This window comes from Oryctolagus cuniculus, chromosome 7 (genome assembly GCF_051225735.1).
Source record: "Oryctolagus cuniculus isolate XC-2025 breed Fujian yellow rabbit chromosome 7, ASM5122573v1, whole genome shotgun sequence".
NCBI lineage: Eukaryota > Metazoa > Chordata > Mammalia > Lagomorpha > Leporidae > Oryctolagus > Oryctolagus cuniculus.
The window spans coordinates 42,193,947-42,212,502 of NC_142873.1; the positions used below are offsets into that span (position 1 = coordinate 42,193,947).

Here is an 18,556-nt window from a genome sequence, read left to right on the forward strand (position 1 = left end):
CAGTTAGCACTCAGGTTGGTTACCAACTGCTGTAACACTGCGTGTGGTACCTGTGTTCCAATGACCGCTATGTGGATGCCCAATGCTGCATCACGATGCCTATCATGAACCTCACTTCCCGTCATCCAGTAAGGATCGCATCATCTCAATCCATCACCAGAGGACCAGCACAGCGCAGTACGAAAGATAACACACTCATAATATTTTTATTACACTGTATGTGTATTGCAATAATTTTTCTGTTTTATTGTGAGCCATTATTTTCAATCTCTTTCTGTGCTTAACCAACAAAACTTTACTATAAGTAAATGTATACATAGGAAAATATGTATAATATTTATATAATAAAATATATGTAAAATACCCTCACATAGAGTTTGATACTCTGTTCTTCCACACATCCACGTAGGTTTTGTAAATTTTTAAATTTTAATTTTTGATTAGTTTTTAACAGATTCAATGTGATTTGTAGGCGCCTGTATACATCCAAGTGGATATTTCAAGTAAATAATTGGATTTTTTTAATTTTTATCTATTTGAAAGGCAGAGTTACAGAGAGGCAGAGGTAAAAGAGAGAGAGAGAAGTCTTCCATCTGCTGGTTCACTCCCCAGATGTTAGCAACATCCGGAGCTGCGCTATCGGAAGCCAGGAGCCAGGAGCTTCTTCTGGGTCTCCCACGTGGGTACAGGAGTCCAAGGGCTTGGACCATCTTCCACTGCTTTCCTAGGCCTTAAGCAGAGAGCTGAATCAGAAGTGGAGCAGCCGGGACTCGAACCAGCTCCCGTATAAGATAACAGCACTGCAAGCGGCCGCTTTACCTGCTATACCACAGTGCTAGCTCCAAAAGTTGAATACTTACAATGTGGAGTCCAGAAGATGGGTGCAGACCAGAAACTTCAGAGTACCCACCACCTGTGTGTTCAGCCATGAGATGATACAACATCCGTGTTTTGTTGTTGTTACTGTTGTTGCTGACCATCTAAGGTCCAAAGGCAATGTGAGGCTTGAGTGGAGAGTCCCCAGTTCAGACCTCCAGGCCAGGAAGGATCATGGGAGAGCATCTGGTTCACACCTGCATGTAAGGAGAGCCAGCACCAGAGACGATCCACCTCCGTGCTCTGGCTTTCCATCTGCAGAGCCCCTTGGGATGCATGGTAGGGCAGCCCAGGTCCTCCACACTGAGGGGTGCTTGCCTCCTTGATCTTGACTTCCCACAAGGGGAATACATGCCTGTTGGAGCTGCAGATTGGTCCAGAAGGATGACTCATAACCAACACAAGACAGACGACCACAGGGGCCCTAGTGTGGTCCAATGTGTTCAGGGAGGTCGACGTGGGAAACCCCTTTAAGAAACCATTGGATTCCTGAGAGGCTTCTTGGAACAGGTAGCGTGGAAAAGAGATTTGGACAGGATGCTGGGATTTCAGCAGACAGGTGTGAGTATGAGCTGGAATCATAATTCTAGACAGAAGTATGCAAGTGAGCAACGAGGTCAACCTTGATTTTGGGTCAAAAAGGCTGTAGGGCTTGAGGGTCATGAGATGAGGCTGAGCTGGCTGGGTCACAGCTTCCCCCAGCATCATCCAACAAGCTCACAGCAGCCCTACCAAGGGGCCCTGGGTAACACAGCCCACCATTCCCATCACCATGCACCCATCATAGGTCAGGGTGAGCTGAGGCTGTTTTCCTAAAGGTAACTCCGGACTCCGCTTCTCGGGATCACTCTTTGGGAAGGGCCAGGGATAACACCAATTCCTCTTCCCACTCCATGGGAAGGTGGGTGTGGGCCCCGAACTGGGGCTGCGGCAGAGTCACATTAGCACACATGGCAAAGAAAAAGGACTCAAGCCTAGGTATACAATGTGCAGTAGACAAAGCCAGCAACACATACACACACACACATTGCCCAACCCTCCAAGGGAGCCCAACGCAAGGTCTTCAAAGGAAGCTTCAGGCCAGTCCTTTGTAGGGTCCTACCACCCACACTGCCTCCATCACCTACTAACCCAGGATCCAGACCTGGCTCCTCCAGGGCACTAACATGTCGCCAATGTCCTCATGCCAGAGCTCATGTTGTCACAAAGACACCAGTGACACAGCAGAGGCAGAGAGGATTAGCGATGCCCATAGCCAGGAAGGTCCTCTATGGCAGGCATCTGGAGGAAAGGATCATGGGTCATGGCAATGCCAGAGGAAGATAAGGATCCTGAGTGGGAGGGCGGCCATGGAATGTAGCAGAGGAAGTGACAGGCCTCGTGTTCCCAGAGAGTGGTGGCCACCAGGTCAGGCTAAGGCAGAAGAGGGCGGCTGCTGCTGGACAACTGCTACCAAAGGAAGGGATCCACAGGCATCAGGCTCGGAGTGCAGGTGCCCAGGAGTGCCAGTTCTGCCTTCTCCTCTTAGATGACCTTCATCCCCTGGCCTGGGCTATGGATCTGACTGTAGACGGTTGTGATAGACTCCTGTTCTCCCAGATGTTGCCTACCGCCAGCCTGCGGATGAAGGACAGAGGGTAAGTGGAGCAGCTGAGGGATAGAGAGGCCCAGGGGACCTGCACAGAGTCAATACCTATGGACATGCATGGTTTGTGGATTTCCCCAAAGCACCCAACACCATACTGGTCAACTGCACATTTGCTTTTTTTAAAACTATTGATATAATAAAAGACTGAAAGAACAGTGGAGACCACTAGCTGATCCCTGGGTTTGGGAAGCCAAGGCCAGGCAGTCAGAGACATGCAGGTGTCCAGGCTGGCCACGCCTGCCAGCTCTCACCTTCTCCTGGCCATCCTGAGTCTCCTCCTTCATCAGCTGTGCATAGTGCATGCCACCATCATCACCCCTGTGGTCTCGCTGCAGGGCTGCACCTGCGTCATACACACACTGAAGGTCAGATTTGTGCCTGGAAGACTGCAACCCTCCTCGTGCCATAGACCCCAAGTTCATGGTCACCCCACCATCTCCTCTGTAGGGCCCACTTCCTGGCAGCACCTGGATACCCCAAAACTGTATGGGGTCCTCTAGCTGGGGAAGGGAAGTATCTTGGCCTGAAAGCAGAAGGGCAACCTGCCTCTGTCAGTCTCCTCTTCCTCCTTCTGCCTCTTCCTCTTCTTCCTCTTCTTCTTCCCACGTGTCCTCCAGAGGTATAGCCCAGCTCCCAGGATGAACAGCAGAAGAGCCCCCAGGACGCCTCCCACGACGCCAGCAGTGGGCTGTCCCCGGGAGTCTGCTGCTTGCACACAGAGAGAGTAAAGCAGGGATGAGGCAGGAGAGAAATTGGGGCAACTACTGCCAAGGGGAGACAGAGAGAAAGCAGGTGCAGGAGACGGAAGGGGCCTGGCTCAAGAGCTGAAGTGGGAGGAGCACAGAAGAGCTGCTCACCATGACCAGGCTCCTGCTGGTGCCAGGGAAGCTGAGATGCACAAAGCCAGTTCCACCCTGAGAGAAGTTCATTGCCAGGGAGGGAATGTGAAAAAATAACAATAGCTTCCTGACAGATTGTGGCCGCAGCAAAGGTGAGTTTTCATGTTTTATTTGTTTGTTCTTGAGAGACAGTGACAGCACCCATGTATTGGTTTACTTCTCAGACACCCATGGTTCCCACTAAAGCATGGAGCTAGGAAATCAGTCCAGTTCTTCAGTGTGGTTGGCAGGCACCCAATTACTTGAGCCACCATCTATTGCCTCCCAGGGTCTTTGGTGGTGGAAGCTAGAATCAGGAACCAAAGCTAGGAACTGAACCCAGGTATTTCTACAATGAAAAAAGACATCATAACCATGCTCTCACCCCCTAGGCCAAATGCCCACCCCTGCAACAGCCTTTACACTTTCTGCTAGTGCTCCAAGGAGGCCTCCCCAGAGGAGGTGCTGGATAAACCGAGTCATGAAAAGGAGCGGGAGTTTCCCAAATATTCAGTCTGTGGCAGTCTGATCACAAGAACCATCACTTTTGGGAAGTAGCAGTGGCAAAATGCCAGAGCTGGGAGTTGCCAGGAGAAGGACAGGCAGGGGAAGAGACCAGGGAGAAGTGGGTCAGAAGGAGGTGGTTGGAGTTTAAGTCTAGAGGATTTTGTGGTTATGCTAAGTGTTTCTCTTTAGCTGATACCACAGGACAAAGTGGAGAGACTGTAATAGTGGCCCTGATTTATCAAATCCCTCCTGCAGCTCCGGGAGGAAGGGTTGAGAGAATGAGATTCACTTGGGGTACAAGGTCATTCATTCATTCAATGAAACACATTTGATGAGCAAACTTTGACCTTGGAAAGGAGTTCAGATAAAGACGTGACCTCCATCCCTTAAAGTGCAATAGTCTATGGAAGAATCAAATACATAAGTGGATTATCACTACTTCATGGGGGTTGGTCACAGACAGCTCCTGAAAATAAATGAAGCCTAGAGGCTGGCACCATGGCATTGTGGGTAAAGCTGCCACCTGCAGAACCAGCATCCCATATATGTGCCAGTTCCAGTCCCATCTTATCCACTTTTGATCCTGCTCCATGCTAATACTCAGAAAAAGCAGTGGATGACGGCCCGAGGGCCTGGGCCCCTCCACCTACATGGAGACCCATAGATGCTCCTGGCTCCTGATTTTGGTCTGGCCCAGAACCTACCAATGTGGCCATTTGGGGAGTGAACCAGTGGATGGAAGATCTCTCCCCCCACCCAACACTGTCTTACAAATAAATAAATAAATCTTTACAATTTTTGTGCAAGCCACAAAAATTCATCATAAGGGTCACTGTCAGGAAACTACAGCAATAAGTTCAGTGTGAGGTGTGCAAATGAAGCCAACAGCATGGGCAGAGGAACATCTGAGACTGAACCCTTCAGGGAGTCACTGGAGGTCAGTCCCAGAGAGCACACGGATGAGTGACACAGTCTGATTTCCTTCTCCAAAGACAATGTGGACCCACATGAAGACGGGTGGGGTGGGGGGTCCTGGCAGGCCTCCCTGCGTGGGGGGAATGTTCAGAAGCAGGAGTGGGCTGGGACTCCCAGACCTCTGTAGGGGGGTCCAGGTAGAGAGGGTGGCACTAAACGTGGCAGGGAGAAAAGCGTGAAACCCGCAGACCCAGTGCTGTCTCAGGCACACTCACCTGGGACACAGACATCACCCAGGTCCAAGGTGGCACTCTTCTGGTCCCCCTGGTTGCTGACCACACAGGTGAGGCTGGCGTTGGGCTGACTCCGAGGTAGACTCACAGCCAGAGTCCAGGAGTTGGGGGCTGGTCCTGGTGCCCCTCCCTGCTTCAGCTCGCTGGGGGGGCCTGTGCTCTCCCAGGTCACGTTCAGCTGCTCTGTGGCCCCTGTGGCCCTGCATTGCAGGGTGACGTTGCACCAGCCAGATGTGATGGACGGTGACTCAGCCAGGATTTGAGGAGCAGGCACTGGCTCTGGGGCAGGAGGAGACAAAAGCATGGGGTCTCACGTGTCTGGAGCACACCACAGGTCACACGTTGTCACCATGACCTCACTGAAGGCCAGACATTGCCCTACAAGGAAGGCGGGAGCACGTTACAGACAAAACACAATTTCCCAGAAGCTAAACGTTGAGCAAATGACAGTAGGAACAGTAGCCACTGAGTTCACACCCAGAGAAAGGCCCACGTTCCCCACGTCTGCAGGAGACACAGTGGTAGTGACCACAGAGGACAGCTCCGAGTGTGGTCAGAACATGAAACTGAACTTGGGGTGCAGACAGGAAGAGAGGAGGCAGAGTCACAAGGCAGTCTTAGAAATCACACGGGACCCAAAGTTGCAAAAGCCACTGTGCCCATGGCAGGAAGTTTCCTTATGCAGAGAGAACTTGAGGGATGGAAAGTGTGGGCAGATGGGTTTCCTAGGAAACCTTCCAGTGTGAACTTTATCCACCACCAGTCTAGACTTTGAGAGCTGAGTGTGGAGTTTGGTGTGAGTGAGGCAGAGCCGGTGTGGAGGGGAGGAGGCAGGGAGGAAGGTCTTAGAAACGTGAGGATTCCACATGTGGTAATAGCACAGTGACCCAAATGCCATCCACATGATCATCAGACCCCATCAGTGACAGGTTACATGGCAAAGTGGAATTAAGGTGGTGAATACAATTAAGGCTGCTAATCAGCTGACATTCCCATATGGAGATTATTGTACTATTCGTGGGGATCAAGCCTAATCCCAAGGGTTCTCAGAAGTTGAAGTTGGAAATCGAGCAAGTCAGTGATACAAGGTGAGACCTGACCGACCCTTGCTGGTCTGGGGAAAGGAAGCTATGCCCCAAGCAATGCCAGCAACTGACAGGAGAGGGAGAAATGCAGGACAAAGGATTCCTCCTCCAGTCTCCAAGACAAACACAGCCCTGCCAGCACAGTGAGACTGTGTCAGATTTCTGACCTACATCACATAAACACAATGCATCTGTGCTGTTGTAAGCCACTACTGTGGAGTAATTTTTAAAACACTAAAAAACTAATGTGCAGGGGCCAGCACTGTGGCATAGCAGATAAAGCCACTGCCTGCAGTGCCAGCATCGCATATGGGCGCCGGTTCGAGTCCCAGCTGCTCCACTTCTGATCCTGCACTCTGCTGTGGCCTGGGAGCCGTAGAAGATGGCCCAAGTGTTTAGGACCCTGTACCAGGGAGGGAGACCTGGAAGAAGCTCCAGGCTCCTGGTTTCAGATCAGCCCAGCTCCAGACGTTGTAGCCATTTGGGGAGTGAACTAACAGATGGAAGATTCTCTCTCTCTCTCTCTCTCTTTCTCTCTCTCTCTATTTCTCTCTCTCTCTCTCTCTCTCTCTCTCTGCTTCTGTCCCTCTGTAACTCTGCCTTTCATGTAAATGAGTAAATCTTCAAAAAAAAAGAAAAAAACTATACTTTAACACAAAACCTGTTAAAAAAAAGGGGGGGGGGGGCGGCACCACGGCTCAATAGGCTAATCCTCTGCCTGCGGCGCTGGCACACCAGGTTCTAGTCCCGGTCGGGGAGCCGGATTCTGTCCCGGTTGCTCCTCTTCCTGTCCAGCTCTCTGCTGTGGCCCAGGAAGGCAGTGCAGGATGGCCCAAGTGCTTGGGCTCTGCACCCGCATGGTAGACCAGGAGAAGCACCTGGCTCCTGGCTTTGGATTGGCGCAGCGCTGGCCGCAGTGGCCATTAGGGGGTGAACCAACGGAAAAGGAAGACCTTTCTCTCTGTCTCTCTCACTGTCCACTCTGCCTGTCAAAAGGGGGGGGGGCACTATGTAATGATTAACGGATCAATTAAACAGGAAGATGTGACTATTATAAACGTATATGCACTTAATTACACAGCATCTGGCTTTTTAAAAAAAAACGTTAATGAATCTGAAGGGAGACATAGAATCCAATACATAGTAATGGGGGACTTCTATACCCCACTTTCAGAAATGGACAGGTAAACCAGACAGAAAACCAGCACAGAAACAACAGAGTTAATCGACACCATAGACGAAATTGTTCTACAGAACTTTCCTTCCTACATTTGCAAAATACACATTCTTCTCACCAGTGCATGGAACTTTCTCTAGGATAGACTACATGCTAGACCATAAAGCAAGTCTCAGCAAATTCAAAAAAATCAAAATCATACCATGTGTATTCTTGGACCACACTGCAATGAAGCTGGAAATCAACAACTCAAGAATCTCTAGAACATATGTAAACTCATGGAAACTGAACAACATGCCCCTGAATGAACAGTGGGTTATTGAAGAAACCAAAAGAGAAATCAAAAAAATTCTAGAAACAAATGAAGATGACAACACAACATAGCAAAACTTATGGAATACAGCAAAAGCAGTGTTAAGAGGAAAGTTTATAGCAATTGGTGCCTATGTCAAGAAACTGTAAAGGCACCAACTAAATGAACTTTCAGTGTATCTCAAGGACCTAGAAAAACAACAGCAAACCAAACCCAAAACTACTAGGAGAAAATAAATAATTATATTAGAGAAGAGATAAGCAAAATTGAAACAAAAAGAACAATAAAAAAAATCAGCAAAACAAAGAACTGGTTGTTTAAAAAATAAACAAAATTGATACACCATTGGCCCAATTAACCAAAAAAAGGAGGGAGAAGACCTAAATCAATAAAATTAGAGATGAAAAAGGAAATTTAACAACAGACACCACAGAAATAAAAAGAATCATCAGAAATTACTACAAAGAGCTATATGCCAACAAACTGGGAAACTTAGAAGAAATGGATAGACTCCTGGACACATACAACCTACCTAAATTGAGCCATGAAGAAATAGAAAACCTAAATAGACCAATAACCGAGAAAGAAATTGAATCAGCAATAAAGACCCTCCCAATAAAGACAAGCCCAGGACTGATGGCTTCACCACTGAATTCTACCAGATATTTAAAGAACTAACTCCAATTCTTCTCAAACTATTGAAAACAGTTGAGGGGCCGGGGCGCTGTGGTGCTGCAGGTAAAGCTGCTGCCTGCAGTGCCGGCATCCCATATGGGTGCCAGTTTGAGTCCCAGCTGCTCCATTTCTTATCTAGCTCTCTGTATGTCCTGGGAAAGCAGTGGAAGATACCCCAAGTCCTTGGGCCCCTGCACCTGCGTGGGAGACCTGGAAGTAATTCCTGGCTCCTGGCTTCAAATCAGCACAGCTCCAGACATTGCAGCCAATTGGAGAGCGAACCAGCGGATGGAAGAATTTCTCCCTCTCTCTCTCTCTCTCTGTAACTCTTTCAATTAAATAAATAAATCTTTAAAAAAAAATTGAAAGGGAAGGAATCCTCACAAACTCTTTCTATGAAGAAATCATCGCCTTAATTCCTAAACTTGAAAAAGATACAACAGAGAAAGAGAATTACAGATATAGTTCCCTGATGATCATAGACAAAAAAAAAAAAAAATCCTCAAAAAAAATACTAGCCAATCAAATCCAAGACACATCAGAAAGATCATTCACCTTGACCAAGTGGGATTTATTCCTGGTATGTAGGGATGGTTCAATATTAACAAATCAATCAATGTGATACATCACATAACAAATTGAAGAACAAAAAACATTATCTCAGTAGATGCAGAGAAAGCATTTGAGAAAATACAACACCTTTTCATGATGAAAACTCTAAGCAAATTGGGTATAGAAGGAACATTCCTCAACACAATCAAGGCAATTTATGACAAACCCAAGGCCAGCATCGTATTGAATGAAGAAAAGTTGGAAGCATTCCCACTGAGATCCAGAACAAAACAAGGGTGCCCACTCTCACCATTGCTATTCAATAGAATCCTGGAAGTCTTAGCAGAAGCCATTAGGCAAGAAAAAGTAATCAAAGGAATACAAATTGAGAAGGAGGAAGTCAAACTAACCCTGTTTTCAGATGACATGATTCTATATATACAGGTTCCAAAAAAACTTCACTAAGAGGCTACTGGAACTCATAGAAGAGTTTGGTAAAGTGGCAAGATACAAAATCAACACACAAAGATCAACAGCTTTTGCATACACAGACAATGCCACAGGTGAGAAAGAACTTCTAAGAACAATCCATTCACAAAGACTACAAAAAAAATCAAATACCTTGGAATAAATTTAACCAAGGGTGTCAAAGATCTCTAAAATGAAAATTAAAAAACATTAAAGAAAGAAATGGAAAAAGGCACAAAAAAATGGAAAAATCTTCCATATGCATGGTTTGGAAGAATCAGTATCATCAAAATGTCCATGCTAATGAAAGCAGTTTACAGTTGCAATGTGATACCAATCCAAATACCAAGGATATTCTTCTCAGATATAGAAAAACTGATGCTGAAATTCATATGAAAACACAGGAGACCCTGACTAGCTAAAGAAATCTTATGCAACAAAAACAAAGTCAGAGGCATCACAATACTCAACTTCAAGGCACACTATAGGGCAATCATAATCAAAACAGCCTGGTACTGGTACAAAAACAGATGTATAGGCCAATGGAACAGAATAGAAACTCCAGAAATAAATCCACATATCTACAACCAACTTATCTTTGACAAAGGAGCTAAAATCAATCCCTGGGGCAAGGACAATCTCTTCAACAAATGATGCTGGGAAACCTGGATCTCCACATACAGAAGTATGAAACAAGACCCTTACCTCACACCTTAAACAAAATACATTCACCATGGATTAAAGACCTCAACCTATGACCTATTATCATCAAATTATTAGAGAACATTGGAGAAACCCTGCAAGACATTGGCATAGGGGGGGCTGGTGCTGTGGCATAGTGGGTAGAGCTGCTGCCTAGAGTGCTGGCATCCCATATGGGCACTGGTTTGAGTCCTGGCTGCTCCTCTTCTAATCCAGCTCTCTGCTATGGCCTGGGAAAGCAGTAGAAGATGGCCCAAGATGGCCTCTGCACCCACATGGGATACCTGGAAGAAGCTCCTGGTTCCTGTCTTTGGATCAGCCCAGCTCTGGTCATTGTGGCCATTTAGGGAGTGATCCAATGGATGGAACACTCACTCTCTCTCTAACTCTGTCTTTCAAATAAACAAATATTTTTTTAAAAAAATTAAATACTACCACTACTGGTCTCCCTAGATGATTTTTCATTTTAAAAACATTTAAAAATTAAAATTAAAAAAAAAGATACTGGCATAGGCAAGAGTTCTTGGAAAAGACCCCAGAGGCACAGGCAATCAAAGCCAAAATTGACAAATGAGATTACATCAAAGTGAGAAGCTTCTGTACTGCAAAAGAAACAATCAGCAAGGTGAAGAGGCAACTGGCAGAATAGGAGAAATTATTTGCACACTATGCAACTGATAAGGAATTAATAACCAGAATCTATAAAGGGATCAAGAAACTCAACAACAAGAAAACAAACAACCCAGCAAAGGCATTTTTCAAAAGAGGCAATCCAAATGGCCAACAGACATATGAAAAAATGTTCAGGATCACTAGCCTTCAGGGAAATAAAAATCCAAACCACAATGAGGTTTCACCTCACCCCAGTTAGAATGGCTTTCATGCAGAAATCAACAAACAACAAATGCTGGTAAAGATGCAGAGAAAAAGATAGCCTAATCCACTGTTAGTGGGAATGTAAACTGGTAAAGCCACTGTGGAAGACAGTATAGAGATTGTTCAGAAATCTGAATTTAGACCTATCATATGACCCAGCCATCCCACTCCTAGGAATTTACCAAGGGAAATTAAATCAGCATATGAAAGAATTATGTGTACACCCATGTTTATCGTGCTCAATTCACAATAGCTAAGATATGGAATCAACCCAAATGCCCATCAACTGAAGTCTGAATAAAGAAATTATGGGATCTGTACACCATGGAGCACTACACAGAGGTTTAAAAAAATGAAATCTTGTCATGTGCAACAAAATGGATGAAACTGGAAAACATCATACTTAGTGAAATAAGCCAGTCCCAAAGGGACAAATATATGTTCTCCCTGACCTGTGATAACTAATAGAGCACCCAAAAGGCAATCTACAGAAGCGAAATTGACACTTTGAGAAGCAACAATTTTGAACAGCCCTTGTCTCCACTGTTGAGGAACAATTTTTTATATCACACTATTTGTTGAATTCTTTACTTAACATGGAGCTAATCAAATGTGTATAAAGTTAATTGAAAATAGATCTTAGTAAAAAATAAGAATGGGATTAGAAGAAGGAGGAGGAAGAGGGGTGGAAGTGGGGGTGGGAAGTTGGGTAAGGTGGGAAAAATCACCAAGTTCCTAAAGTTGTAATTATGTCTGTATTTCTTAAATAAAAGGTTTCAGGGGGGAAAAAATCTAATGTGCAAATGAAGTAACCATAGTTCTATAAAGAACAATCACTGCTATTCAAAACTCCCTAATTTTCAAACACTCTGTCTTCCTCTCCTACAGTACCCAGGTGATTCTCCCCCTGCCCGTGTGGGTGGTGAGCATGCTCTATGTTCACAGGAGACAATGCACACTCAAGACAGTGACTGATGAGACCCTGCACAGCAGGCCTAGGAGACGCTCCTGGGCACAGCAGCAGGAACTGTGCCAGGGGTTCCAGACAGGGGCTGTCACTTACCATAGACAGTGAGGTGGAAAACCTGGGTGAATGAGAATCCTCCGGTGAATCTGATCTGAGCCCGATACTGCCCACTGTCCTGTGAGGTCACATTCTCAATCACAAGGGACGTCGTGTTGGGCACGTGGAGCCTCAGTTTGAACTTGTCCTTGAGGCTGACCCAGGTTGGAGAGGCTGCCCCACTGTGGACATGCAGGATTTCTCTGTACGCTGACTCAGGGCCAAAGCTCCACCAGATCTCCTCCAGCTTCTCTCCAGGAGCCCATCCTGGCTGCTGCACCACATGGAACGACACGGAGCCCCCTCGCATCCTCTTCACAGGAAAGTGGAGTCCAGAATCCAGAACCCCGGAGCCACGAGCTTCAGGGCCCTTGCCCAAGGTGCTGCAGATGCCTAGAGGGTTGCAAAGGGGAAATGTGAGCATTTTCTCAGCAGAGCAAGTGAGAGAAACTCAGAAATTCTTTCTGATTAATCAAATCCATCCAGTAGAAACCCTTGATTTAGGAAAGCAACCTAGTGCAATGCATTGGAAGCAATTGGGATCAAGTTCTGGTTCTAATGGGGTGTAACACTGAACAGGTGACCTGCCAGCCCTCAGTCTCCTTGCCGGTGAACCACATGAGATGACAGATACAGATTTTCTGGCCCACTGAGCGCATAACTGCAGAAGGCCACTTCTTGTTTGTTTGCTCATGTTTTTTTGTTGTTGTTGTTGTTAATCTGAAAATCCCACAACCATTTTTCATTATAAAGTTGAACCCTGATCCTGGTGATTGGCTTACTAATAGGATTTCTGGTAGTAAGTCTGGGGTCCAAGGCCTCCAAGCTTTTGTACTCACGCAGCAGGGGTCAGCTCCCAGCACGGCTGGGTCCTACTTGGTGAGGATGACTTGGAGCTCCTTCTTGGAAGCTTCATCCATGTGTTTCTAGTAACAGGCCGCCAGGGCTTTGGAGATCAGCTGATGGCAGCTTAAATTTGAGCCACATGACCAACTACCCTTCACTTGGACATGGATTCCACGCCAGTGAACTGCTCCTTGCTCAGAAACAGAACAAGGTCCCTGTAGCTTGCACAGCAGCACACATGGCTCAGTCATCTCCAGGAGCCTCCCATTCACCTTGATAAGTCCGTTGCCTTATGTGGCATATGTTATGGCTGTGGCTGTCTTCTTGCATCCAAAGGCCTGCACAGACTGCAGCAGACCTTGGACAGCATGGCTGTGGGTATAGGTCAGAGATCCTTCCAGAAGGCCACCACTGAAGTATCCCCAAAGACCCCTCAGTCATCATGTTCACTCAGGTGTAATCCCCTCCCTGGCTTGTGGTCTGCCCTGAGAGAGACTAGAATACAGCAGATGTGATGGGATGTCACATACGGACACAGGTGTGCAAGTCTGTGACCTGTGTCTCCCTTGCACTCTCTTTGTTCCTCCTGCTGCAGAAAGCACCTGCCACGCGGTGAGCTGACCTGGGGAGAGGCCCATGTGACAAGGGACCAAGGGCAGCCTCTGGCCAACAGCTCGTAAAGAACCATTGGATATTCTATGTAGCATGCTGTCCAAATACACAAGAGCGGGGACAACCATGGCCACTAAACATAAGTGTTCTACTGAATGTAGAGCTCAGAGAAGCAGCTTGTTTTTCCAAAAAGGGAAGGAGGGCAGTAGGACTTGCTGAGACGGGACTGCAGATGTCCCCGAAGCACCTTCCTGGGGGACGTTCACAAATAATTCTGGTCAAAATAGTGTTTGTCCTTCTCCTCACCTGCATCATGAGAGGGGGCGTGGAGAAAGAAGCGTGTATTTCCTCTAACCAGGCAGGAACTGCATGGGGTTGGCTGAGACTTTTATTAGCTGCCTCTATGTAGCACGGCTGTGGATTGCCTTACCAAGGGCAGTGTGCAGACCAAGTTCGCACACTGTGGGGACGGCAATGACATCCTTCAGCAGGGGAGTCTGAGGACAAGGGCCCCTGAGGCCACTCTCGGGGCAGAGGCAAAGGACAGAGGAGCAGGTGTAGGAGCCAGAAGAGGAGCAGTCTCTCCTGGCTTAGATGACTGAGGAAGTGGCCACTGGGCAGCCTGGGATCTCCTCTCTGAAGGAGCCCTAAACAGGCTCAGCATTGTCAGCCCTTCCAGGACACAGGAACAGAACAAGAAACGATGGGAGAGACAAAGCAGAGGCCTTGAAGTAGCCACAGGGAAGTCCTATCTGGGTGGAGGCACTGAACCCCAGAATGCTACCTGGGGGCGAAGGGAGGTGCAAGGGGTGATCTGTGCAGGGCCCGGGCCTTCCTGTGACAAATGAGTGACTCCCCCAGGGCAGTGCACTTGTGCTGGGTCCCACGGGGCAGAGCCAGACACAGTGCCTGGTTTCCAGATCTCAGGATGCTGCCCCAGCTCCTCCGCCCTTTCGCTGCCCTTCCAGAGCTCAGCCCCTCCCTGCTCCATGGGCACCGGAGCACCTGCGGGAGGAGCATCCTCCAGCCTCCCTCTTCTGGAAGTGCAAGCAAGGGCCTCCGAGGCTTGGCAAGAGCAGGCACTTCTGGGTAGTCAGTAGGGTTAAGAGCTGGCCCGGGAAGAATCCCCACTTCCTGGAGAGGGGGCCAGAGACACACAGGAGGCGCCAACCTCAGGCTGCCAGGGAGGAGCTGCCCAGAGACTGGACGTGAGCACAGCTGTGAGGAGCCTGGAGGGAGAGAGGGAGACGCAGGGAGCAGCAGGAGGTCTCAGTCCATGAAAGACGCTCATCCTGGAGCACCCATGGTTCACAAGTGTACAGTAGGCAAACTCTGCTAAAACCTCAACAGAAGGTACATTCAGGCAGAGTGTGAGCCCCCTAGGTCCAGCGACTTGTCATGAGTCTTGGTTACAGTTCAAAAGAGGTCAAGATCCAGTCTGAATTGATTTATTCCATGACAGTAACTTTTTATTTATCATCACACACAGCAAATTTACATTGGCTCAACCCACAAAGGTGGGCTGTAGGTAAGCAGGGACTCTCTTGTTACAAGGTGAAGATTCCTCTCTTTAGAACTTGCTGGGGGGGGGGGGGGGGGGCAGTGCTGCTACAGCACAACAGGGAAAAGTCACCTGCAGTGCTAACATCCCGAATGCGTGCTGGTTCCAGTCCTGGTTGTTCCACCGCCAATCCAGCTTCCTGCTAATGCACCTGGGAAAGCACTGGCAGATGGCCCAATTGCCTGGACCCCTGCAGCACATGGAAGGCCTGGAAGAAGCTCCCGGCTCCTGGCTTCAGATAGGCCTAGGTCCAGCCATTGCAGCCATTTGGAGAGGAAATCAACAGATGGAAGATCTCTCTCTCTCTCTCTCTCTCTCTCTCTCTTTCTCTCTCTCTCTGTAACTCTGCTTTTCAAATACAATAAATAAATCTATATTTAAAAAAAAAAACATGATTGGCCACAAACATTTTCTCTGAAAACTAGCCTACTGATAATTTTAGAAAGCTATTTCTGGGAATAGATAAGGACCACATAGATAAAGAACCAGGGATTGCACCAGGTTACCCCCAATGGCTAAAACCAACATATCACCCAGGTCCAATCAACCTGGCGGATAGGATGCAGAGCTCAGTCCATTCAGCAGGTGTCTCTCCTGAGCGCTTTGCAGGCTTTTTAGGGGCGCTTTCTTCTCCCAAGGTGCAGTCAAGAACTTACTTAAACTCTGGGTGAGATCTGTTTGTATTGTTTACGCATCCAGCTGTGAGCTTCAGTCTTCCTGTAAGTAGGCAGAGCAATTTCCAGGGCAGGTCTCATTAATAGCACACAGGTCTGGCTTAATAGGACGCCAACCGTCTTGAGACCTTGAAAGAATGATGTTCTTTCTCGATCCTAGACAGCCTGGCCCTAGCATGAGAAATTCGAGGCCTCCTTTCTTCCCTCCGTCCTCTTTCTTCCCCTCCTCCCTGTCATTTCAGCCCAAGTGCTCTCTCCCCATTAGTCCACAGACGTCTCTGCGAGCTCAATTGCTGGTTTGGAATTAAAACAAAAACAATGGCAATGAAAGCTTTCCCACACTCGCCATCACTGGGTCTGCTTCCTCTGCAGGTATTTAATCTCCTCCTAGGCACCAAGATCGAGGAGTGTTACGTGTGTCATAAATGTGATCCGTGCCCTGGCTGCCACAGGCCATCGCTCAGTTCCCCTTTTTGCACACCGCCCCAATTCCACACGGTCCTGAGGTCCCCGTGCGCAGTCTCCTGTTCCCTTCCACGTCTGCAGTGCTTTCGGCGCCAGGTGGATGTTTACATCTGGTGGCTGCTTCTCCATTTGTAAAGTAACGGTTGTGGGGCGCAGGTTCCTGATCGTGTTGGCAACAATCCACGAACCTCACCTCAAGGAATTATATTTAAGCCTCTCCGACGTGTGGCACCTTTGTTTCTATTGTTGTTTTCTCCATCATGAAAACTTTACTGAAAAACTGACACCAAACTAGGAGATCCCTGTTGTAGACCCTATAGACTTACACATAATTACATCATCTTGGTAGAGGCAGTAGAACTGCTGAGCTTGTAATAAGCTGTCTGTGAGGAAACACATGTGCAGGAAGCTGTGCGGCTCCCTAGCAGCTTTTTCTAAAGGAACAGCCTCCTGTGGGTGCGCCTTCCTCCCGAGGGCTGGCACGACAGACAGCCGATACAAACAGCCCCTGTCTGAGCATGGCTGCAAACCCGGGTAATCTTGCAGCCATCTGGATGATTTGCAACCATAAAAATAAGAATTTGGATGGCGCCAGCACTGTGGCATAGGAGGTAAAGCTGCCGCCTGCAGTGCAGACATCCCATATGGGCGCAGGTTCAAGTGCCGGCTGCTCCACTTCTAGTCCAGCTCTCTGCTATGGCCTGGGAAAGCAGTGGAAGATGGCCCATGTCCTTGGGCCCCTGAACCCACATGGGGGACCCAGAAGAAGCTCCTGGCTCCTGGCTTCGAATCAGTACAGCTCCAGCCATTGCGGCCAACTGGGGAGCGAGCCAGCAGATGGAAGACCTCTCTCACTCTCTGCCTCTCCTCTCTCTGTGTAACACTGACCTTCACATAAATAAATAAATCTTTTTTTTTTAAAATACGAATTTGGGAGCTGGCGTGCTGCAGTGGATAAAGTTGCCATCTGCAGCATCTGAATGCCATGTGGGTGACAGCTCACATCCCAGCTGCTCTGCTTCCAATCCAGCTCCCTGCTAATGCACCTGGGAAAGCAGCAGAAGATGGCCCAGGTGCTTGGGCCCCGATGCCCATGTCAGAGACCCTGAAGAAGCTCTTGGCTCCTGGCTTCATCCTGGCCCACCCTTGGTCGTTGAGCCATTTGGGGAGTGAACCAGCAGATAGAAGATCGATCTCTCTCACTTCTCTCTCTGTAGCTCTGCCTTTCATATAAATACATAAATCTTTTTTAAACATAATAAAAATAAGAATTTGGACCTTGAACTTGCCATTCCCTTTTTGTTTCCTCTTTTCCTCCTCCAAGGACGAGAGTAAACCTGTGGCCAATGGCACATTGGTGGTCCCCAAGCCCAGTGCGTCTCAGTGGCTCTGGCTACTTCCCTACCCGGAGCACAGGGAGGTCTGTTTTTTCCGCCCCCACAGCAGCCCATGGCACGCACTCTCCGCAGCCTTCCCTGGGGCGGCCAGCCGTCCTCCGTTCCCAGGGTTTCACTTGAGAGCACGCGTGACACAGCGTGCTCTGATCTGATGGCTGCGGGGCCTGAGCATTTAAGGGTGGGTGGAGGAGCAGCACACGGGGACGAGAAAGGGCACCCCCATCCTATGCATTTGACCCAAAGAGAACTTCTTTTTGACATCTTCAGGTGAAAACACACAGAGCAAGTCTAAGGGGAGCCCGAGACCTCCAGGACCCGCCTGGGAGGAGCTCCTGGAGCTGATCCCAAGCCCTGTCCACTCCTGCTCCACACCGGAGGAGCTTCCTCCAGCTCACAACCAGGACAGCTGCAGAGGCTGCGGGGACGCCCTGAGTTCCGAGAGGGGTGCCCCCCACAGCTTCACTTCCGCAGGAGCAGCCTTCCAGGCTGTCCCCATCTGTCTCTCCAGGCAGACGCGTCCTGGGAATGCAGCACAGGGGCCCCCAGGGCCCTGAAAGAAGTGGCCTTCAGCAGCCCCAGCGTCCTCACCCCCAAACGCCTTCTCCTTCTCTCTCTCTGTCCTCCCCAGCCCTAAACAAACGTGCTGCCCTGTCAGTTACAATCGCGCAGTTTTCACCTCTTGTTCCCCAGGCTGCAGATCCCAGAGCCCTCCCTGGACTGCAGGGCCCCACCTACCCCAGCCCCACCCAGTCGCCCTCCCTCCCAGGGAGCCCAGGCACTCACTGAGGAGGGGGCTGAGGAAGGCCAGCAGCCCCGAGGCCCAGCAGAGGTGGGGGGCTGCTAAGCAGGGCCCCATGGCAGCTCCTGCTGGCTGATCAGCTGCAGAGGAAGCATCGGAAAGGGAAGAGGCAAGAACAGGGGAAAAGTTTACGCTCACAGAGCTCATTTGCTCTCCACACCCCAGGGGCGGGGC

General features: G+C 48.7%; 1 protein-coding gene and 1 pseudogene across 7 annotated transcripts; both read right to left on the reverse strand.

The window, feature by feature from the left end:
* Positions 1 to 215: 215 nt before the first annotated feature.
* On the reverse strand, positions 216 to 18,529 carry LOC103350039 (SLAM family member 9). Of its 7 annotated transcripts, none has more exons than XR_011390352.2 (7): positions 18,367 to 18,529; positions 12,029 to 12,421; positions 5,100 to 5,396; positions 3,071 to 3,229; positions 2,776 to 2,867; positions 861 to 2,493; positions 216 to 730 (listed from the first exon to the last, which is right to left on the reverse strand). XR_011390352.2 is itself a non-coding variant. In XM_008264273.5 (6 exons), the coding sequence occupies exons 1-6, from the start codon at positions 18,527 to 18,529 to the stop codon at positions 2,401 to 2,403; spliced, it is 1,197 nt and encodes a 398-aa protein (XP_008262495.5). In that variant the 3' UTR covers positions 216 to 2,400. The 7 variants fall into 7 exon arrangements, 4 of the variants coding, with proteins under 4 accessions (XP_008262495.5, XP_051714467.3, XP_089155907.1 ...); XR_016210531.1 differs by having other exon boundaries at positions 911 to 2,493; positions 3,071 to 3,232; XR_016210530.1 differs by having other exon boundaries at positions 3,071 to 3,232.
* Positions 12,864 to 15,134, reverse strand: LOC149125483 (small ribosomal subunit protein uS9-like; annotated as a pseudogene).
* Positions 18,530 to 18,556: the final 27 nt, after the last annotated feature.

Coding starts and splice junctions, on each gene's coding strand:
- LOC103350039 (XM_051858507.3), bottom strand. CDS start 18,529: ATGAGCTCTGTGAGCGTAAACTTTTCCCCTGTTCTTGCCTCTTCCCTT. Junction 5,397..12,028: donor TTTCCACCTCACTGTCTATG/GTAAGTGACAGC, acceptor CTCCTGCCCCAG/AGCCAGTGCCTGCTCCTCAA. Junction 2,494..2,775: donor CTCAGGATGGCCAGGAGAAG/GTGAGAGCTGGC, acceptor CTTCATCCGCAG/GCTGGCGGTAGGCAACATCT.